Raw genomic sequence first — 23,081 nt, forward strand, 5'->3', positions numbered from 1 at the left:
TTTAGCGTTCTGAGGGACATGTAATACACCTATGATGTTCCCTTCTCGTCGAAAGATGCTATACAATATACAAAATTAAAGTAGATAAAATGGCAGTGGTGCCCACTACACTTTCCCTTCAGTACAATTCCCTGCCAATTCACGGCTCATGACACGCCCTGTATTTTCACCTCTTGGTAAATGTGCAACAACGTAAAACCTCGTCTCTCGACCAACGTTTTTTTCCTGCAATATTGAACAAAAAACGGTCCTGTTCCCTCCAGGTTATAATTAAAATATAATTAAAATAATACGGGACAGTGCTGTTAAAACCCGGCTATCTCATGGAACATTTATGAAGACCACGCCTGTATTGTCTAAAACACATCAAGTACTGGACACGCCATAGCAAAAGAGAGCACTTGTTAGCGTTCATCACGTTTGAATGTTTCTGAAATGAAAGGGTTAAAACATTAAAAAAACGATTTTAATTTCCACTGCTGTTCGTGAACATATTCATATATATAACGGTGACAAAATCGTTTTTGCTTCAAAAATAGTGAAACGGGTTCAAGGTAGTATAATCCACATTCACATTTGAACTTCAGTTTATTGAATTTAAGAGTTCGCCTCAAATATGGTCAAAGTGAGCTCGGCTGCAGCACCTTTGCCACAAGATCTGAATTTCTCGTCTCTGTAGAACAGGGAGCACGACGCAGATCGCAGCCTCAAGTCAGCTGCAGTGCTTATCTAAACTGCAGGAAAAAATCCATCTTGTTGTAGATGTTGGTCAGCATCAAATACAATTCGGGAATCACAGAAGAGCGGTTTGTATGTCGCGCTCTTTAAATAAACGAGAGCTAACCTTCTCTATATTCTCTATAACCTTCTTAATATTCTTTATTTACAGGTTGGTAACGGTTAATTTGCTCTACACAACGTTTAATTCTGGTAAAATCTTCAGAGTTTATCACACTATCATATTCAGTGATGTTCGAGTTTCGTAATATTATCTAGGAATGTGGATACATTTCTTCTTATGCAGCGGCACAACTGGTAATGTTCATTTTCATTTACATTTTCATTTACGTGGGTAAGCTTTGTTTCAGTTACAAGTAATATTGTTAATGTTTTTATGTTCTCTGGGACCCGAAATAAAGGCAGTGCCCAAAACACTGATTATCCCTCAGGAAGGGAACCTGAGCTATAGGGTCGTGAAGAGGTGGGGGGTAGCTCTGTTGTTTCGTAGCTCTTGGCTCCCGTATTTGTTGGCTTCCTTCACCTGTTTTGAATGAAAGTTTCTGTGGAATGAGTGGTTGGTTGATCTACCGCTCATAAAGTTGCATCAGAAATACAGTATGAAGAACAGCGCCCTGCCGAAATAAGTGGAATTACATCATGTAACTGGAAGAAAGAAACAGAGAGGCACGACTTGTAATGACTTCGCGAAAGCAGAGCTAATGCATTTTTTAGAGACATCCTGTAGGCTTTTACAGGAAGAAAGGCAGGCTTCAAAAATCACGTGAAACCTATCAGGCGAGTGTGTTTAGTTATGTTAGTGGGGGTCTGTATCTCCGGGCACACCGATGAGATCGTGAGGATTGTGCAGCTAGCCAAAATGCAACCCTCTGTCTTTAAAGTGATGTGCACGGCGTGACGTCAGGCACATGAGCAGGTGCGATCTGAACTGGGAGGCAGAGGGGAGAATGAGCAGCTGATCAGTTACACAGGTACAGCTTGGACCTGCAGTTGTTTATCATGGGCAAGCCGGCGGAAAAAGGTCAGTAAAGTTGGTCGCGTTTTTTAAACATACGGGTCAAGAGCACCGGGTGATTTAGGGTAATCGGAAACGCTGGTAGCAATCCCCAGATGTGGTTGCATCTGGGAATTGCTAATGTTTCTTTTCCCGGATGATTTAAAAATAATGGTGAAAGTCAAAGTCTACTAGCTTCGCGTCTGTAAAGTCTCTTTTTCATGCTAACAGGAATATTTTTCCTCTCGATTCCTAACGCCTGAGCTACAGTGAATGTTTGCCCCTGCTGGGTCTACCCCCATCGCTACAAAGATTTCCGAAGCATTTTAGAAACACTTTGCTTTTTTAAAAATTAAAATATCTGTTGTGTTCTTCAGCGCAATTCCAAATCTCCAACTGTATCCCCAGCTTCAGAAATAGAAATTGTCTCTAAACTGGAAACACGTTACAAATTCGCTCCCTTTACTTTTTGCACAGCGCAGATGTTGTTTTGTATGTCCCTTAGCGATGCGTGGGACTTCTTTGACGAAAGCGGAGATGCTGGGTTTTATCTTTGTTACATTTTGGTTTTTTTACTCTCGTTTGTAAGCGCTCTGTTCTTTTTAGAAACACTCTATAGCGTTGGGAGGTGGGTGTCATGTGGAATTAAGCAGCTGCCTGAGTTCAGACCTAGTTTACAAAAGTAAATGGAATGGATTCTTTTCAGGACAGTACTCACCAGAGGGCGCTACGCCTTCTGAATGTGATCAGGGGGACACTGATGGGGTATCCCCGTGGTGTTTAATCCAGGTGAGCCCCTGGCCGCTGGAGGTATCCCTTTAATTGATCTGTTTGTTCACAAACATCAGGTAAAGAAGACACTTTCTTACCTGTGGTGGTTTCAAATACTCTGCTTCATGCAGATTGTACAAAATTCTATACAGCCACCTCTTAATTTTCTTCTTTTATTTTGCCTGGGCTGCTCTTGAGAGTGAGTGGCAGGCAACTGCCCCTTGCTATTGTAGAGCTACTATCCATTACAATTCGCATTTGGCCTGAGGGCTGAAAGCAAATTTAGGGGGAAAAAAGATGCATCAGCTTGCAAACTGAAACAAATTAGCCTTCCCCATGTAAATTACAGCAAAAGGCAGATGTTCAGTTTTCACAGGTGTTGCTCAGGAACCCTATTTGTATATTTGCTAAATGTCACTGCTACATGGTGCAGTGTGCAGTATTTACAGCAATGTGTTCGCTGTCAGTAATAGTGCGATACTGATACGTCTTTCACTTTTTCTTGAGGTTCTGACCATTCTTAACTTTTAATTAAGAGCAGCAATAAAAACGGGGAACGCAAAAAAAAAAGGTTTGTGGCCTTACGGCCTTAATTGCTACCTGGAGTTGTGACGCCACATTTCTTTTTGCAGCATTTTACAGATTCCTGGTGCTGTTCTTCAACTGCCTGCTGACGTTCGGCTCCTACTTCTGCTTCGACATCCCCAGTGTCTTGCAGGACCAGTTCCAGGGGGTGAGTGAGTGAGCAGTAGGCCAGAGACTGACCGACCCTGGGCTCTGGTGCGATCGCCTAGCCTTCCGACGTCACCGAGCAAATGAGGTTCTCCCATCTGAATTTAAACGCTTTTTTTCCCCCCGGTCCTGTGCGATTTAGAGAAGGCGGCTGCTGGCCCTTCGTTTGCACCCTACGTGGACAGAGATGGTCACCGAAGCTGCTGTGGTCATGCGTGTCACGTGTGTGACATGCTCTTGTCCTCCAGCGAGACTATGGCAATGTTGCCACCTTGTCAGCTGGTTTGACTAAGGTCTGACTCAGGTCATTACCAGTCCTGTGGAACTGTTTGTAAGAGTAAGGGCATTAACCCTGGTGTGCTGACTAATCCCCACTTCTGATTTGCACAATCTGTCCTACCTAGATGGATGGATGGATGTTTGCCTGTTATGCCTTCCAGCAAATCCTGTTGCTGTTACTGTAACATTTGTTTTTTATGGGACAGGGTTGTTAGCCTTGTGCCCAACCTCCAACATGGAGGACCGGGCGCCCGACGTGAGACACGAACCCACTACCCCGAGATTATGAGTCTGATGCTCTGCCAGCTAGCCGGGGCTGTCCTACCTAGACTTCTCTCTGAATTCGATTCCTGAAGTAATTTTTCACTTCTTTCCTTGTCCTGATGTGCAGGGGGGTGGGGTTGGCACACAATGACTGTCACAGGTCGCTGACAAGTGGGGCTGCACTTCAGTGACTGATGAAGGGGGTAGGCTCTTACACGTAAAGCACTTTGGGCTCTTTTGGGATAAAAGAGCAAGAAATGCAAGAATTGTTACTGTTGGGAAATAACCTGGTGCTCCGGGATTGTCTGAAGCAGATCATGTAGGACTTGTTGAATTAAGTGTCTTGACAGTTTGAGTCCTTGCTTCATTCTGTGTACGGAGGACAGGCAGCTCAAGGGTAGCTCCAGGTGGCTTGTCACTACAGATGTCTTCAAACGTGCTGGCTGATCAGCTAGGGACATGCCTTGGACTTGAAATTTCACCAGCTGTTTCCTCTGCTCAGAACCTGACGTGTCCTAATGCAATGGTAGCGAACGGCTCAGCTCCTGATGGGACCGGAGAGTGTGTGGAGGGGTTGGGGATGACTCCCCAGGAATACAACCTTCTCTACGCCATCTACGCCTGGACGTGAGTCTCGCACCCCTGCGGTCATGCTGACTCGCACCCATCAAGATGGCACATAGCAGAACACTGTGTTAGTTTGTCTTTTTAAGCTACTAGAGTCCAATGAACCATAGCTCTCTCCCTCTGCAGTATTCTGCTATTTTGTTTAATAACTTGGTAATATGATATATTGCAAAGCACCATCTTTTTAGCTAAAGCATTTTTATTAAAAAAAAAAGATTTCGAAAACGTCTTTCAGTTAACCTAATGTGTCATACAATTCCATTGAAGGGTTTCTAAAATTAAACTGCCTTATGTCAGTGAAGCACTTTTTATGGTGAAAGGAGAAGTATAAACTCGTAGATATAGAATTAGTTTTATTTCTTTTGCATAGTTTCATTTAAAGTCCTTTAAAGTCCTTTAAAATATGGGATCTGGGTAACATTCATATTTTGTCCTTGCTCCTTTCCCTTACATAATAACAGAGATGCCGAAATCTAGAGTAATTTGAACAGAATATTCTTTAGGCTTTGAAATTGGGAGCTGAAAATGATCGGTTTATCACAGTTGTTGGAAATACTCTTTCCTGGGGGCTGTGTAACTAGGCTGTGTAACACTTTTAAAGGCTGGGAGGCATTACAGAAATGTTAATAAAGCCTGGCTTTTTGCTAAAAGCACTTCCTCTGCTGTTTTCACTGTTTCTGCAGACACTGTTGTAATGGCACCTCCCTTGTTTGTCTTTCACAGCAATGCAGTGGTGGTGATCCTGGCTGGCTTCCTCATCGACAAGCTGGGAAACCGCTGTGAGTGATGCACTGAAGCTCTGCATGCGTACTGCTCTTATTAAGCAAAAGGGTCCCAGCACACACAGAACAGACTGTAGAGCAGGGGTCCCCAGACTCTGTGCTGTGGTTTGCTGTTATTTCTCTATACTTTCACACCTTTCCATAGCTTTTGTGAAGGGTTAACATCTACTCATAAACCTCAGTTAAATGGTTCCAAAAACCTTCTGGCTTGTCTTTGCACGTCAGAGCAAATTATGAGCAGGGCCAGATTTTGGTGTTTGTAGGCCCCAGGCACTTTCACTCAGAGATCTGCAAAAAGAGGGGTAGACGCCAGTTGAATTATGTCATTTTGTGTTGTAGGTCACTGGGTTCTTTGTGTTCACTGGATTTGGAAAGAGTCCGCACCTTCAGTGGGGGTTCGTCTTTTATCATAAGTGCTCCAGTGGGATGGGTGGGGGGAGATGGGTTGACCCACAAATAATTGACTCGTTCAACAACCTATCCATCCTTCAAGGATGACCGCTACCTCCAGTGTGACCTTTAGAATGTTTATTTACTCAGGTGGCTTAAATATTAACCAATGAATATCAACCAAGCATAAAAGAGTGCCCTATCATTATTGCAGCTGATTTACCAGTGTTTGTTTGCTGGGCTTATGGGTGCAGATGTAAACTCCTGTCTCACTACTGGGAAAAAGATACAGTAGCTCAGACAGCACAGTTTCTTAAGGCATTCCTATCACACCATCAGAGACACAGCTCCTTGTTGTTAACAAGGCTATGATTTTGAATAGAGCAGTTTTCATTAGTTATTGTATATAAAAAACTAGTAACACTGGTGCAAGACCAGTATGCAGCTTCTGTGCTTTAAACACAAGTGGGAGTCATTTAACATGCAGCCCAAGTCAGTGCAATCTCAGTCCTGCAGAGCTGTGTTCATACTGTTGATCCAATTCAAGCACGCCTTTCAACAGAACAGTGGCTTCCAAAGCAACATGGACATGGATCTTAAAGATTAGTTACTATCTTGAGATAAAACCCGAACTTTGAAACCCACAAGGTTAAGACTCACAATGGAGGATGTTGTTTGTCATCTTTCATTCAAAGTGGGCTCTCTCACTTCTTGATAGCTGGGTACACATTAACGTGCAGGTCCTCTCCGGAGCACGCGATCTGTGCTACACGCTGGAGAGACCTGACTCGATCTGTTTGGCCTTCCTGCAGGCGTGTTCCTGTTCTCCTTCCTGACTGTGCTGGGCTCTGCGGTCTTCGCCCTGGGCTCACACTTCAAGGGCACCAGCTACCTGCTGCCCCTGATGCTGACTGGTCGCCTGCTGTTTGGCTCTGGGAACGGCTCCCTGTCTAGTAAGGCTATCTCCCTGGCCAGAAACCAGTTCGCTGACGTGAAAACAGTGTTCACTATTAAGCCCAATTCAAGAAACGCACCATGATACTGGGAGGTTTTGAGGCATTTCAGGCCATGCTAAATTTCTCTTTTTTTAAACATACCTTTTATCACTATTAGATAGGGGAGAAATGTCTGATAGTTGGCTCCCTGAAACCTTTCTTCATTTAGCTGTGTAACTTTAGTATTATGGCCATTTGTCACTAGGTGTCATTGCAGTGTAAATGAATTTTAATTGTGTTTTCAGTTGTGGGGTGAATGTGCCTTTTCACCGTTGCCTGGTTCATAGTCCTTTTAAAAGTATTTCAATACCGTTGGAAGGAAACTGCAGTCCAGTACATTTTAAAGCCCTCCTTAATGTCCTTCAGGCCTGGTGGAACAAAATGGACAAGGGTCCATTCATGCATGTGATGAGAGAGATTTAAAAATACAGAAAATCGGCATTTTGCACAGCTGCCTAGTAAGGATGCATTTGCGATTGGCATTCAGAGTGGTATGAAACAGTCAGAAGGAAGCAGGAGAAGGGGCAGAAGACCTCTTCAGCTCCCACTGAAAGCTTCATTACCATCATGTCGGTCTCTAAGGCTGGATCCACCCCTGTTTTACAGCGTACGCGTGTGTGTGTCTCTGTCCGGGTTTCGACTCCGGTGACCCTCTGCCTTGTCCTCAGTTGTGCAGAACCGCATCACGGCATTCTGGTTCAAAGGGAAGGAGCTGGCCCTGGCGTTCGGCCTGACTGTGGCCTTCTCCCGCCTGGGCTCCGTCCTCAATTTCTTCTTCACCCAGCGGGTGGAGGCGCATTTTGGGCTACAGTGGACGCTGTGGGGAGGTGAGTCCCGGGGACAGCGAGACAGTGGGACAGTCGGCAAGACCGCCGCCACAAAGCACAGGGAACTTCAGCGCCGTCCTTCCCTGAGCTTACTTTTTCTGTCGTCACTTGGTTCTACCGCTGAAAAGTGTTTCTCAGGAACAAAGAAAATGGGTGGAAAATTCAGCAGTTTGAGTCATTTGATTACTCAAAACCATTTATTATCGTTTTATTGGACTTGATGGGACTAATAATAAAATATTCCGAAAATAGTGTTTATTAGACCAGGGGTGTCCCTCGCTGGTCCTGGAAATTAGCTGTGTCCAGCAGGTTTTATAAATCACCATTAAATCACAAATTTTAAAAAGGGTTAGGGCAGTTTAACGGTGATCAGGTTAAACAGGTGGTTAGTTAAATCAAGTAATTTAGAGATAATTCAGGGAGAAAAATGTCATTTTCGTCCATTAAGGACCAGAGGTCTCCTAACTGAATACGTGACTTGTTTAATATACAGGTGTTCCCTTTAGAAACTATATAATAGCACAAACTGAACTAGGGAGCTCTGGGACAAGAACTGGACAGCCCAGCAAATTCCCCTTTTCCTTTTATACATGGTTAGGGGCAATTTTTTAATTTATTTTTGTTCAATTTACAATTCAGTTTTGAAATGTTGACGTACAGCAGACTCAAGCAAATATGAAAAGCAGCCCCACTCCCTCAGAGTATTGTTTCATTTTGAATAAAGTTAAATTTCGTTTTCAATATCACACCCGACATCCAGAAGGTCTTAACATTGCGGTTTCCATCAGGATTAGAAGAGGGGTGATTGTGACGAAATGTTGGTTCTTGTGAGCCTGTTACTCTTCAGACCATTCTTCACCATTTGGCCTTTTCACACTTGTCTTTTCTGGGCAGGGTTCGCCTTGCACACATTTCTCCTCGTCCGTACAAGGACACGGGAAGACGAGGTCATTTTTGGGCTGGGCTTAGAGAGCTGTAGCCTTGCAGATTCTATTGACAATCTTTAATGGTCAGTGAAGGACTAACAGGCTTGTGAACCAGTTGTGTTTAAGTTAACTGGACAGTTAGTTGGCACTAGGACTGCACTGGACCAGGGTTGCAGGTCTCTGGTCAGCTGCGGTGTTGCTCTGTGGGCAGGTACCTTCCTGTGTGTGCTGGGTTTCCTGGCCGCCATCACGGTCAGCACGCTGGACAAGGTGGGCATGAGGCAGTTGGGTCTGGATGGTGCCATTCAGGAAGAGTCCAGGAAAGTGGTGAGTGACCCCACCTTCCTTCCCGGCCACTCTTCCGTCACTGCCTCCCTCCCCACCTCCCTCCTCAGTGGTGCGCCCCACGTTTTGGCTGAATCGTCAGCCGACACCTCAAATGCAGAAGAATCTCAGCCCCCCCTGAATCCGTGAAGCACAGATTGATGGCTCACACAGCGTCTGTGTCTGATCATTCGTATCTCCTGTGATGGATGGTCTCGGCTCTTCTGCTGATCATGAAATGGGAGGGATGATTATGGAGCAAGTAAGAGGTTTGTTCCATGCTGAAAAGAGAAGAAAAAAAACGCAATGTTTCAGCTGTGGAGCCTTCATCAAGTAAGGCTCCACAGCCGAAGTACCCGAACCCCAGCTCTAGAGAATCCCAGGCCGGTTTGTCGGATGTTTTTAAAGATCGCCCATAACTGTGAGCTGCTGATGAATCAAGCGAGTGATTACTTGTTCCTCTTCAGCCTATGCATGCTGCCGCAGCTACCCACCTGAGCTAGAATGATTATGGCACCTTAGTCAAAAAATGACGTATATAGCAAAGTATTATTGCCTAATACATTTGCATTCTCAAGTTCCAGAAGAATTCAGTTTCAGTCTTCGTCTTTCAACAGCCGCGCATGGAATTGAAATGCTCTGTGTTCCAGAGACGTTAAAGGAGAATGGGTTGATGCTTGAGCAGCAGGTGCTGGTGGGCCGGGCGGAGATGCTGGAGGCAGAGTGGGTGGCACTGTGGCTAAGGATCTGTGCCCGTGGCTGGAAGGTTGCTGGTTCAAATCCCGCAGCCGGCAGAGGAATCCTAATCCGTTGGGCCCCTGAGCAAGGCCCTTAACCCCAGCTGCTCCAGGGGCGCCGTATAATGGCAGACCCTGCGCTCTGACCCCAGGCTCTCTCCCTGTCTGTGTGCCTCATGGAGAGCAAGCTGGGGCATGCAAAAAGACGAATTTCTAATGCAAGACATTTTATAGGGCTAATAAAGTGATGTTATGGTGTGTTGAGGTCACACAATGCTGGACCCCCAAGTGGAGGGAGGGCAGCTTCTCATGGTGTTTCTGCCTGTACAGAGGGTGCAAAATGTGCGACAGCTCTCCCTGCGGTACTGGCTCCTTGTCCTGACCATCATGTTCTTCTACAACGGGATCTTTCCTTTCATCGCCGATGCGAGGTATGGCTAAGGCTCTTTTCCTTATCTGAGATTTTTTGCAATAGGCAGTGTGACTTTGTCCCTTTATGCCAGTGGTTTCTGACCCTAGCTCTGGAGAGCCCCCGTCCGGTTTGTCATATCTTTTTAAAGAACGCCCACAACTGTGAGCTGTTGATGAATCAAGCAAGTGATTTCTTCAATCAACAGCCTTCTTGTCCTAAAGCGCCGATGAGTGCTAAGAGTTTAATCCTAAATGATCACGACTTCATTGATCAAATCACCTGTTTATCTGATCGCAGTGGAACTTTTCCTCATCCTTAGAAACTGGTGGTCTAGTGCTGACCTCTGAAACCTGCAGGCATGTGCTGAATTGGTGCTTCCCAGCACCAGGGCTGGAGATCCCTGCCTTACATGGTATACAAAACAAGAGGATTAAAGCTCTCGATCTGTACAGCATGGAGCTAAACCATGGGTGATCTTGCCTGTTCCTGGAGTGTCACATGCTGCATATTCATTCGGAACTCTAAATCACCAGAAGTGATAAACAAATAAGGCTGCAATTGCATAAATGCCCAGGTTTTATATCAGTAAATGCTGTGCCTCTCCATACTAAGCTGCTCTGACTGACAGCAAGAACTGATTAGTAATCTTTTTAATGCAGAAACCTCATGTCTGGTATTCTCTAATGCATGCGGTCCTTCTGTGTCTCCAGTAAGTTTATCCAGGACAAGTACAGTACGTACAGCCAGAAGGAAGCCTCCTACATCGCAGGGGCAGTGTACGACAGCTCTCTGGTGCTCTCAGCTGCTGTAGGGATCCTCATCGTAAGTACAGAGACCAGACGGCCTCCCACAAGCTCTGTCTCGCCCTGAGATCGGCTTCGTTTGTCACTGGGAAGACGAGTGATGCATCATAGGCGAGATCATGAAGTACAATTGAGCCCGTGTGTCACACACCATGAAAACAGAAGGTGCGATCTAAATTGCATATAGCCAAGTGTCAGAGCTAAGTGTGTGTTATACTAACAGCACTCTGTCGGCATTGCTCTGTGGTGTCAGTGCAGGACGATAACAAGGCTAGTGAGCGGGTCTCGGCCCTTTTTAGGTAGTTGGTTCCAGTAAGGAAAAGGTACACAACTCCGGTCCTCCAGGGCCAGAATATCTTCAAATCACAAACAATTAGCATCACGAAAAAAGACCTTAGAAAAATGCCAGACTGGTCCAGCTACGCTGATGATCTAGAGCTGTGCACCATTGCGTTGGGAAAGTAGATGGGAATAAATGATGGGTGTGAAACATCTTCATTCTCTCGCCTCCAGGTTCCATGTGATTGGCTACTCTGAACTGTTCCCATAACCCCCCACACTTCCTCCTTCTTACTTTCCCCTGGTCTGAGCAGTTGGGCACATGTGTGCAGGACATGTAGAAGGTGTTATGTAGAAATGTAGAAAATGATGATGAAATGTTGTAAATGTTATCTAAATATGGTAAAAGCTGTACTATGTGGTATCTCAAAGGAAAGAAGAGAGCCAGATAGTCAAGTGTCACAGTTTGAGCATGTTACTACATAATAATAATACCATACAGAGTCAGAACACACTCTTATATAATACGTTGGCACTTAAAATTCTTACCATTATTACAGTACTTTAATGCAAAGTAACGTTTGCAATGTATTTCAAGTATACAGTACTTTAATAATAAAACGATAATTCTGAGCCTGACGTGCTGTCGTGTTCGTGCGTCGGCAGGACCATATCGGCCTACGCGGCGTGTTTGCAGTCGGCTGCGCCGTCCTCACCCTGCCCGTCTTTGCTCTCCTGGCCTTCACCTTCGTCCCCCCTCTGGTCTCCACCGTCTGGCTGGGCATCACCTACTCCTTCGCTGCCGTGAGTACACGAGATCCCTCCTGACTCAGGCCAGCCTCACGGCTGACTGTGATTTCACCGGTGGTCCCTTCACGAGCCGCCAGAGACCGAGCGATTAAAGGGGTCTCAGCCCGGTTATTAAGTCCTGGTAACGAGATCAATTAATTGACGGTGCCGAAATCTTTTACAGACATAGAATTAAGCACACAATCCTGAGCCTTGCGAAAGTACTGGCAGTCGCCACGATGTTGCAAACGATGACGATGATGTGGCCCTTCCTGCTCACTAGTCCCTGTAATGACTAATGTAATGAGATGTACGAGCGAATAAGAACGGGTTGATATTCCACCGCAGAAAGTTTTCAATGTGATCTGCGTGCAGAGTTAACAGGCAAGTTCCTTTTATTGGCAAAACCTTCTCAAAATTGAAAGCAATAGTTCTACTGGATTTAGGCTGCTTATTGACAATGTCACAGGGCCGCATCACGCCACTGGAGGTTTTGTTTCCTCGTTCTGAATTGCAGAACGTAGCGCTACGCATCCCTGGACATGTAATCTATTTTGCGATGTAAATTGGTACAATGTGTACATTTTTCTTTTATTGTGGTGTGAAACACGCTCATCAATGCTGTTCCCCTTGAACTTCCATTCCCTAACTTGTTTTACTCACATGTTCACCTTGCGATTCCGTGTTACTTCCTGAAACGCTCACTATATAGTTGCTCATTGTTTCATTTTTACACATTTCAATGCGCAGGCTCAGACCTTGTGAATTTTGACCTGTGGCTGAAGTGAATAGAAGGCTTCTCTGGGGTGGGGGATGCACGAGGGGTCGGCGCTCTGAGAATTGTAGGAAGTAAATAAGCTGAACTATGTTAAGTTGAATCCGGTGATGTGTGTATGTGACGTGTCAAGTCATGTGAAAGTCTCAACTGCGAGACAAGTGCTCTTAAGTGTGCGAAGACAAGGAGGGGGGGGTGATTGGTAAATCACATTTAGGTGGTGATTTGCTAGCCGGAAACCATGATGTGTTGCTCAGCGACGGAAAGGGAGCTTTGTTACTGTTCACACTGCTGTGTGGGCTGTGATTTGCCCTCCTATACATACATGGGTGGATTGGAAAGAAACAGCTTTGACAAGAAATGCTTGAGATTGAGTTGAAATGAGTGACATTGAAATAATCCATCTGCACCAGTGTTGAGGCTTGTGATCTTAGGGCGAATGGGAGCATTCTCTGGAATGTTTGAAAAGCTAAAAAGTGGAACTGACTTATTTTTGCAGACTTGAGGCAGTTTGATTCAGCCCCTTGTTTGAAACATAACAGTTCCTTAAAAGCCTTAAAAGCTTGAACTATTATTTGTGCTGCTCATTCGTGATCTGTAGGGTACAAGTACAGCCAGCATACAACACTCAGTCTGAGCTGTGCACCAGAAATAATATAAATGGAGAATATTCAGAAAAGTACAACGATCACTTATTTTATTATTTTTTTCTAGTTAGTATCAGTATCATTGTTTTTGTTTTGTAGACTGGACACTTTTTAATCAAACCATTTTCTCTTCAAGCAGATTCTTTGCTTAAGTACCATGAGTGCTGCAAGTAGTTTAAAGAAATGGTTGTTCACCCCAATTCATCCTTTCCCTTTATTGTACACAAACGTACTGTATGCATTTTCTCCTGGATTTACATGATCTGTGCAACTTTTTTCTTTCAGGCAAGCATGTGGCCATCTATCCCTCTGGTTGTCCCTCGGGCAACTCTGGGGACAGCTATGGGTCTTGTCACCTCAGTACAGATGATTGGAATAGGTATCTCCAACCTTATAGTTGGGCAGATTCTGGGAACCAAGTCCAGGTATGGCATGCTGATGAAAAATTCCCTGATATTAAAAACAATACTCTTTATTAGAGTGACCTTTTCCCATTGCAAAGGTCAAATTTTGGACCTTCCAAACTTTTCTAATTCCATTGACTTTTTTAAAAAATAAAAACAATTTTCCAGTCAATATCAAATTGTGATCTTCACTGAAACTGGAGCATCTCTTGATATTTTTTTCCTGTTTCAATTCTTGTTCAATTTCTGCTTTTTTGTTTTTCAAAGGGACAACCGTTTCAATAGAAGGATCCTTTTTTTTTTGCTGGAATAACTTCTCATCTCCAGCTGCAGTTCTAAAAAAAGCTCTAAGCGTTTTTTTTAGAGCTTTTCAGTGGGCTTTGTACATGGTTTTGTGAAGCTCCTTCCAGGAAAGAAGAAGCGTTCTGCACAGCCTGTGCCGAAATTAACAAATATAGCAGAAAATTGCCTGCAGCCCAAATTATCCTGTAGCTGCGGTAGAAACAAAAACGCTGTTTAAAGAGGAAAAACAAAACAAGCAATGCAAAAGAAAGAAAGAGCAAGCGTTATTTTGCTGTTTACTTTCTTTTTCTGTCCGTTAAATATTCCAGATCAGGCAACTCCCAGCACATTAGCAATAAATCATTTAGTATTTATATATTTTAATTCCAGGGCACTTCGCAAATAAAAGGGGGACCCACATCAACTATCACTCCACAGCAAATCAGGGGGGGATGTGACCAGCTACCTCAGCGGTAGAATTAAGGGGGAAATCGAGGCAGGCGAGACTGGAAGCCCACAGCGGGATTTAGCCACTCCAGCGGAATTAGCACCCATACCGTTAAGAGTGTTGCTGTGGAACTTGGTTTAACAGCCCCTTGCGTGACCCCCCTGGTGCTTCAGTCTGCCTGTCTCGGCCTCTTGCAGTGATGTGAAGATCCCGCTGTGGCGGTGGCAGCAGATGATGGTCTTCATGCTGGCCAATACGATCGCCTGCATCGTCACCTCGGTCGTGCTAAACGTTGTGGATCAGCGCCAGGTATGGAAACCACCTTAATATTTGCTTTTCTTGCCACACCAGTATTCCGCTTTTCCGTTTTGGAATTTCGTCTGGACTGGGGGAGATTTAATAATTGGTCTAAATATAAAGGCCTTGTTGTGGTTTAGTATTGGTATGTTTCTCAAAAACAAAATGGTTACCAGCTAGTCTTGTTGAGATGCTAACAATTTTGCTGTCATTCATTTTATGCTTTCTTGGAGACCTCTTATTGTTACATGATTAATTAAAGGGCTTCGTACAAGCTTCTGTTTAAGCTAGGAGATACAAGCCTCAACACGAACATTGCTCTCAGGTGCTCTGGTTTTCTTACTTTCATTTTGATTCCTGGAGGGCTCGAACCATCTTCTAAAGAAAAGCTGCTTGCCTTGCAGGGTGGGACCCTCAATAAAACAACAAAGCACTCCTCTGAGGCACCCCGAGAGCCTCCTGCCCACTCCTCAGAAACATCTCCCCTTCTGGAAGAGGAGGACACCATTCGCTTCGAGCCCATTGACAGCTAACGACCGCCTGCTGCGGCCCAGCAAAGGGAAAGCTTCTGGCTTGAAAGGGATAACAGGGCTGCACTTTGCCTTTTCAGGAATGCTAGGGAAAACACTTTCGGCGAGGTCTGGAAAAAGGGATAATCACACTTGGAAGAAGTGTTGGCAAGGCCACTGCCGAAAGATTCTATAACTCTCAGAAGCCAATGCACATACAGATTTTCTGGTACGCACATTAATGACAGAAACTTTTAGTTTTAATAATGACAGTTTTAGTTTTAGTTTGTTTACACTATATGGTTTTCAGAGACTCATGGGAAAACCCAAGATCAGCGATGTACTCCAAAAGTCTGTTGCAGTTTAGCTAGAACCATTTCTGGTGTTTGGTGTATTACTGTCCAAGCACGAGATAGCCATTTAATTATGGCGTATTTTGTTGTGCACACAAAAGCACCAATGTTTTGCTATGCCAGTGGGATTATGCAAGTCAGGAAAGTACCAATTGCTTCATGCACTTTTGTCTTTTCCTGCCTTGGCATCAAGGATAGTACATTTCAAGCAAAGTGGATCCTGTCTCGCAGTTTAAATGCAGTTATTCTAGCTCTTTTAGTTTCTGAAATGTTATATTGCTATTAAGAGCACTAAGACCGAGCGGATACTATTAATGCCCATTTACTTAAGTATAATAGGTTTCAGTTGCAGAATTACTTGATTCCTATCTTACTTAGGTGCATTACACAGTGCTATAAACACCAATATGCAGATTTCTCCTGAAGGAAGATGTTACAAGTATTAATGCTGATGACCTCAATACTTTCTTTAAACAGTTGGAACTGGTGAGGCTGTGTACTTTCTACAGTATTTTGGAGTGTTTTATAATAAGGTATGGAAAGATCTTAAGACTTTTGAAGATCCAGTAGAATTAATAAATTAAATGGGTACCTAAAGTCATTCAGGAACATTTCAATAGCATCATTAAAATTTATTTTCCCAGTTTCAGCTGAGTTATCAGTCCCCTGCATTAAGAGCAAAATTTAAGAACCTCCATTTAATGAGGGATATGTTTTTCCACCATCGCTTTGGCATAGAACAGTCTTCCTGGGGTAAGTCATGGCCTCCTAATAATCCCCATCGATGAATTGGCTTCATCACTCTGCTCTCCTCTCCACTGAGAGCTGGTCTGTGGGGAGTGTTCTGGCACACTATGGCTGCCATCACATCATCCAGGTGGGGCTGCACATTGGTGGCGGTGGAGGGGAGTCACCATTACCTGTAAAGAGCTTTCAGTGTCCAGAAAAGCGCTATATAAGTGTAAGCAATTATTGCTTTGAAAATTGTGGCCAAAAAGTGAACACGCAATCAAATCAGCCAACTTAATCAAAATACAATTGTTTATTGCAAAGAATCAGACACAGGTTTTTCTGCTCTACTCACTGCCAGCCAGGCACATTTGTATGTAGTAAGGCACACAAAGTAAAGGCTGGCACTTCGTGGGCTGAACACACAGGGAACACACCACACTGCAAGATTCCCTCCATGAGGAAATCACCTCCTCTTTTCCTCTCTTTCTTCACATGGTCTTCAAGTTTTAATTTAAAACATAAAATGCCCTCCCGAGTTCTGTTACCACATTCTTTGTAGAACCAGCAATGGTAAAACAGAATACCCTGCCAATATTTTTATACACATATATAAAATTTCTGAAGCACTTTTTTGGCTTGCCCATTACTTTTTGGCGCTGCAGTTCCTAAATATGGTTTACCAAGAGGACAGTATGTTTCAGACAAGTCCGTTACACAAGGCGAGGCAGAAGGGGGAGGAAAGTAAATTGCAGACCAAAGCTCTTTGCTGTAAAACTAAGAAGTGCTGCCCTGGCCAAACAATGGAGCAGCATGGGATTGCAAGATGGTCATTTCCTTTGCTGGATTAGTCTGCATGCGTGTGGGTAAAGCTAAGATCTTGCAGTTTGCTATAAATCAAAAAAAGCCTCTTTGCTACACCTGGGACAAACACTCATCAGCAGGTAAGGAAAAATGGATGATTTTCTCAAATGAGCTAAATCTGAACTAGAATAGAGGCAGTTACATTTTGAACACAGGTCCGTTTCAAAAACAGTTTTAAAATTTCCACATGATAAGAGCAAAGCGAGTGAGAACTGTAGAAACTTGGGACAGGGGCTGTCAGACCTTCACGATGCGCTTCCGAGAGCCGCCTACCCAGTTATTAAATCGGTATGAACATTAGTAAAAATTTACGTCAATTTGGACTCAACATAACCAGACGCAAATTGAAGCAAAGTTATTTTAGAATAGTACATCACCCACCTAACTCAGGAGCTACACAGAAGCAAGAACAACATACCTAAATCACGGTAGAGAAGTACAGCAACTCTACAAAGGTTCCTTTCGGACAACGGGAGAAGGAAAGTGCAGGGGACGAGGGCGCGGGCCGTCAGTAGAAGGCCACGCTCGACTTGCCTCCCGGGGGGTGGATGACCTTGTTGTGAGAGCGTGGCCTAGGGCCCAGCCGGGGCTCGTGGTCATCCACGGAGGCCTGAAGGGCCGCTTCCTCCGAAGGAGGCTGGGGGGCAGCGGCCTCCTCCTTCTCCTCCTCCTCCTCCTTCCCGTTCTCCTTTTCCTGCTCCTTCGGTCTCTCCTCTGGCACCTCGGCCTTCGGCTGCGGAGCTGGACGGGCAACATGCAGGAAAACGGTCGGTGAGCGGGAATCAACACCCACCTCCCATCACTCCGGGTTCACAGACGCCCTGCGAGGAAGTCTGGGTTCTCCTTACTAACACGCCACAGCAGCAGATCCATTTTCTTCTTGCTTTCTGTGCCACTGGGTTATATAAAGAATGATCGCCTCCCTTTGCATTATCTCCACCCAAACATCAGAGGAGGTTAGGTAACCACATTGCCTGAAGGAGTGTAATCACTTCCTAATACCCACACATTACCATTTCCTAAAAAATGAAGTCTACTCGTATTATTTTGAAAGGTCCATAGTACTAACGTGGTCTCTAGAGTTTGCTCCATCCTTGTGCCCCACATTTCCTTAAACCAAGCGAATGGCACTAAAAACAGGAGAAGCAGTCAAGAAAGGATGAGGCAAAGACCATGTCCTGGAGTTCAAATGGTCATATTAAACCTAGAAGTATTTGTGTGTAACCCAGTATGAAGTCCTCTACTCACATTCAGGTTCCTGATTTGAATCGCCATCTTCAAATATATTGGTATCCTATAGGGAGGAAAGAAAAAAAAAGGATAATTATTTCTGGGGAATCTGCTGCACAGAGCTATTGCAGCATATTCAGGAAGCTGGATCCAATTTTAAAACAGTTACATTTCAGCTAAATGAACAGGTATGTTTTCACTTAGTAAGTAATGGCTTCCCCAAACCCTTAGGTTTTTACAGCTGCAGTGAAGCTTGCACTACTATTCATTCAAATGGAAAAAACTCTCCATGTTTTGGATTCACTATTAGTTGCATTCACTGAAAATCCAACCTCAACCCTCTGCATCTCTTTTATATGTTCCGAAGTGCTTCAATGTGAGATACGTGCCTTTGGTTTGTTGGGGTGGCCCCGGATAGCCGTGCTGCTCACCGGGTCCCCAAAGATATTGCTGCTTTTCCCCCCCGGTGGGACATGCCGCTGCTGGTGACGAGCCGTCTCGGACTCTCCAAAAATCCCACTGCTCTTTCCACCTGCACAACAGACACAGAAACAGTCACTCCGGTGTGCAAAGTTGTAGATTTGAGACTACAGGGCTGAAATCCCAAGTCCAGTAAAAACTGAGGATTTTGTAGCGACTTGGATTTATTTGAACTGCATCAAGGGAACAAAGTATACAAAAAACACTGGCCTCGGGCAGTCGGAAAGAAAAGGGCACTAAAGAAACCACAGCACAGGGTCGTGAACAGATTACCTGGATATACATTTTCCCCAGGATTAGTTTACACTGCATTTAGGAGCAGACAAACTAGGACTCGCAGGGCAAAGCAAATCAGCATTAACTGTCAATACAGATGAGGTCTCCAGGCCCTCCGATTCATCCAGCTCACGCCCATGAGCAACCCCGGTCTATTACATATCCTTCAGCACCTCGCTGATCTGTCTAAAGAGTCTCATGGCTTCAGGTTCGATTTGCATTCGGCCTGGCAATATCTGCTGACAGGCTGTGAAGGTATCATGACTCGCCACCTGACAAGTCAATTAAAATAATCCAATCAGCCACCGCTCGTCAAAAAATGGCTTATTCCTGGTGGAGGGGGGTTCACAGTGACCCAAAGAGCATCCCGGGAGCACAGGGTCAGTGCAGGACACCAGTCCACTGCAGGGCTTGCGCAAGCAAACACACAGTCAACTCCGAGACCCCCAATCCACCTAGAAACCACCTCGTCTGAAGCAGCCAGCGAAATCCACCACAAAAAAAAACAAGAGGACTTCTCTTGCTTGAAATTCCTTGTTTTGAAAAAAAGTTTTTTTTTTTAGATCTAGAGGAAAATATTTATGAAAATCCCTACTGTGCATTCACAAACCACCATCACTCAGGCTGCAGATGGCTCTTTGCTGATTTGGACAAAACACCAACAGGAAGTGTCCAGCAAAAACGACACTTTTAGGAATGGTACACGCACAGCACAGCAAATTCTCAGTCTCTCAATGAAATGTTAGGAAGGGTGATGTCTCTATACACTACCAGTTATGAATTGACATTGCGATGCGGTTTCACCTTATTTCACAAAAGAGGCTGGCAACAAGACAGGGGCGGCATAAAACATTTGCTGTGAAGGCACAGCCTACTCAACACGGGCTGCGCTGACAAGCTCATGCTGCAGTCGTCCGGTATTAACCATTTCACCGAGCTGGGACACGGGTCTAGTTACTCACCAGGTGGGTTTGTCCTTTTAGGGCCACTCTGTGCTTCATCTGGAGGTCCGAAGATATTTGAAGCCATCTTGTGCGGTTTGGTAGCTTGGGAGGTGTTCTCACTGACCCCGAACAGGTCACTAGAGCCTCCCCCTGGAGGTCTCAGTACCCTGGAATTACCATACAGGTAAAAAACATTTATTTGTGAAAGCGCATTCATGGTGAACAGCAAATGGCCAGCAGCCATATCACCCTGCAACTCACAACCGGCAACCCACTGGAGCTCAGCAGGTGTGAGCCTGGTAAGTACCTGGATGGGAGACTCCTGGGAAAAACTAAGGTTGCTGCTGGAAGAGGTGTTAGTGAGGCCAGCAGGGGGCGCTCACCCTGCAGTCTGTGTGGATCCTAATGCCCCAGTATAGTAACAGGGACACTATACTGTAAACAGGTGCTGTCCTTCGGATGAGATGTAAAACCGAGGTCCTGACTCTCTGTGGTCATTAAAAATCCCAGGACATTTCTCCCCTCCTAATTAATCCCCATCTACGAATTGGCTTCATTATTCTGCTCTCCTCCCCACTGATAGCTGGTGTGTGGTGAGTGTTCTGGCGCACTATGGCTGCCGTCATCCAGGTGGGGCTGCACATTGGAGTCCCCATTACCTGTAAAGTGCTTTGAGTGGAGTGTCCAGAAAAGCACTATATATGCGTAAGCAATTATTATTATTGATGCCCAACAAATTGTACAGTATACTTAAATCAGAGCCGAGACACTACTGTACATAACAGGCTTAATACAGCAAGTTACACAGCAAAATACTGTGCTAGACAGGCTTAAGTCAACAACAATAGATCAGCTCTATAAAAGAAAACTAACAGGCATGGAGCCACAAATTCAGTAAAGGTGCTTGCGGTCAAACAGTAGCTTCCCAGTCAAATTTGGATCTAGATCCTGCCTAAACAGGTTCAGGAATGAGAATGAAGCCAATTAATCCACTTCATATGAAGGCATATATAAGCCATTTGAAAATGCGATTGTGCTAAAAGAAATAGTTTTGCACCCTGTATGTGAAGAACAGTGCCCCGTTTCTCTTACTTGCCCTTGTGACTTGACTATCGCCTCAAGCAGCAGATTCCGCTTCGTACTGGAATTAACGTTAAAAGACAGGGGGGAAAAATAACCCAATACCCCTGTGAAGCTCGCTAGGGCCGTCTTCATGTGCACAGCTACCAGAGGCCGTGGCCCAGTTTCTCAGTGCGCACACGGAGCGTTCAGCTCCGGCCGCGCCTCTCCACGGGCGGTTCTGGGTTATACGACACGCACAGATTTGCCACTTGTGATTTTTTTTTTTAAATCCGGTGACGCCGGCCATCGATTCCTATTAACCCTCCCCCCCCCCGAGTGACCACCGACGCCTGGGCAGAAAGACAGTGCGCCTGCAGAGCCCACGATCAGCAAGCCTTTGTGCTGTTTCACGACCCGGCCCGGGCTAGACTCCATCCGCGCCCAGGTCTGTCCTCCGGGATTAAAGACCGGCCATCCCGGGTGAAGTCGCCCCTCCCGTCCCCGTGTCTGAGTCTTTAAGCTCCCCTTCATCGCCAAACCGCTTACAACAAGGACGGGAGCGATCTGGCGGATTTTCCGCACTGCCCTGCGCGTCGTCTGCGGGACACACAACCCAACCCAACCCCCCCCACTCCGACAGGAGTGACAAAACATTGATTCTCCCCTCCATTGTGAACGCGAAACCCTTTCCAGCACCAAAAAAAGACGCGAGAAACAGCCGATGCGGCGCCCCAAGAAGACCCCGAGTTGTCCACGTAGATCATCCCCCCCCCCCAGAAACTGGGAGCGAACAGGACTGAATTTCCCGGGCTGGTTCTGGATTATTCTGGCGATCATTTCCCGCTGTTAAAGGACGATACACCACGTGTGGAGCCCTAAAGACCTACTTTATTACAGGAACTGCGCAATTACAACCAGGACTGTCCGGTTTTGCTCTTTCTTGAGGGGGGAGGAGGCGATGAGATAATACCGCCGCTCGGTGTAGAAAACCCCTAAAAACGGCAAAATAACAAACAAAAAAACCCCTGCGATTTGCTCTCCTCGCTTGACGTGATCAACGGTAACCTAAGAGGAAGACGCTCCTGCAGCCGGCCGTAACCCTGCGGGCTAACCCGAGGAGACAACCGTAGCCCCGGCCGGGCCTGCCGGCTGGAGCAGGACCTCCGGCCGCCGAGCTCGCCACCCGCACTGACGTGGTGCGCTCAGCCGCCCCAGTTCCTCTTTTTTTTTTTTTGTTTAATCAAAACCCTTTTAAAACTAGGAGGGCAGCTCCTCTCGCGGGTGTGGTCCCTCCTCGGTTTCTCTCACCTGGAGCTCGGCTTGCCGCTGCTCTCCAGCCCCTGAAACATATTCGTGGATGTCATCTCCGCCCGCTGGTGCTGCTGCTGTCTCCGCCGGCCGTCCGCGAAGGTGCCGCCAAGCCCAGGTCTGGTGGGAAGCGGCGCAGCTCGGGAGCCACAAGATCCTTCCCCGCTCCCGCGGGCCCGCCTACGGGGAGGGGCCTCCTTTTAAAAAAAAGCGCTTAATTCGGCTGGGAGAAACTGCGATTGGGTGTCCGAGGTGCCAATTATGACATCGACAAATCCTATTGGAGGGTTGCTGACTTGACATTTCCGTTACGCTGGGCCTCGCGCTGTGCGTGCCGTGGCCGAGGTCAACGTCACTCTTTTTTCAGCGTCGGGGTTGAACGGACTCGAAGTCTCATTGATCGCGATTACGTTGCGGGGGGGGGGGCTATAAATATAGCACATCGGAGTCTATAGAGCACAGTATAAAAGTCGACAAAATGTAGGCATAGCAGATATTCCACAAGACACTTCCCCCTCAGCTCGCTAATAGCAAAAAGAAACAATACCTGAAATACTTTCAGTATGAATTTAGCTGATGATTGTATGCTAATCTACGACGTATGGATTAAATGTCTCACTCTTAACGTTATTTGTAGTTCCTTTCAAGAAACCTGTCGTTTTATTTTATTCCTCCCGAAGCTACCGATTTCCAGCAGACTTGTTTTTTCTCACAAAACTCCTGAGGTTTGGTCATGCGCAGTGCCAACCTGTCGTGAGCGTCGTTGCTAAGCTCGCTGGCACAACAACCAGAGCTATTGTCAAC

The 23,081-nt window shown here is 45.6% G+C and overlaps 2 protein-coding genes across 2 annotated transcripts; one reads left to right on the forward strand and one right to left on the reverse strand.

The window, feature by feature from the left end:
- Positions 1 to 1,443: 1,443 nt before the first annotated feature.
- On the forward strand, positions 1,444 to 16,324 carry mfsd1l (major facilitator superfamily domain containing 1-like). The gene is made up of 13 exons (XM_015359874.2): positions 1,444 to 1,759; positions 3,136 to 3,236; positions 4,281 to 4,405; positions 5,129 to 5,184; positions 6,390 to 6,530; positions 7,241 to 7,399; positions 8,537 to 8,652; positions 9,717 to 9,817; positions 10,509 to 10,620; positions 11,547 to 11,684; positions 13,377 to 13,516; positions 14,423 to 14,534; positions 14,927 to 16,324. The coding sequence occupies exons 1-13, from the start codon at positions 1,738 to 1,740 to the stop codon at positions 15,053 to 15,055; spliced, it is 1,452 nt and encodes a 483-aa protein (XP_015215360.2). The 5' UTR covers positions 1,444 to 1,737; the 3' UTR covers positions 15,056 to 16,324.
- An 83-nt stretch (positions 16,325 to 16,407) lies between these two features.
- On the reverse strand, positions 16,408 to 22,462 carry jpt2 (Jupiter microtubule associated homolog 2). Its single transcript, XM_015359888.2, has 5 exons — positions 22,278 to 22,462; positions 19,926 to 20,074; positions 18,597 to 18,739; positions 18,226 to 18,271; positions 16,408 to 17,718 (listed from the first exon to the last, which is right to left on the reverse strand). The coding sequence occupies exons 1-5, from the start codon at positions 22,331 to 22,333 to the stop codon at positions 17,486 to 17,488; spliced, it is 627 nt and encodes a 208-aa protein (XP_015215374.2). The 5' UTR covers positions 22,334 to 22,462; the 3' UTR covers positions 16,408 to 17,485.
- Between the last annotated feature and the right edge of the window lie 619 nt (positions 22,463 to 23,081).

This window comes from Lepisosteus oculatus, chromosome 19 (genome assembly GCF_040954835.1).
Source record: "Lepisosteus oculatus isolate fLepOcu1 chromosome 19, fLepOcu1.hap2, whole genome shotgun sequence".
NCBI classification, from domain to species: Eukaryota; Metazoa; Chordata; class Actinopteri; order Semionotiformes; family Lepisosteidae; genus Lepisosteus; species Lepisosteus oculatus.

What these genes read in the sequence shown, in the direction of transcription:
- mfsd1l (XM_015359874.2), top strand. Translation starts at nt 1,738, where the DNA reads ATGGGCAAGCCGGCGGAAAAAG. An exon ending in TGGGAACGGCTCCCTGTCTA is followed by an intron (nt 6,531 to 7,240) that starts GTAAGGCTATCT and finishes CCTTGTCCTCAG; the next exon opens with TTGTGCAGAACCGCATCACG. An exon ending in ACGTTGTGGATCAGCGCCAG is followed by an intron (nt 14,535 to 14,926) that starts GTATGGAAACCA and finishes CTTGCCTTGCAG; the next exon opens with GGTGGGACCCTCAATAAAAC.
- jpt2 (XM_015359888.2), bottom strand. Translation starts at nt 22,333, where the DNA reads ATGACATCCACGAATATGTTTCAGGGGCTGGAGAGCAGCGGCAAGCCG. An exon ending in TAAAAGGACAAACCCACCTG is followed by an intron (nt 18,740 to 19,925) that starts GTGAGTAACTAG and finishes TCTGTTGTGCAG; the next exon opens with GTGGAAAGAGCAGTGGGATT. An exon ending in GCCACCCCAACAAACCAAAG is followed by an intron (nt 18,272 to 18,596) that starts GCACGTATCTCA and finishes TCCTCCCTATAG; the next exon opens with GATACCAATATATTTGAAGA.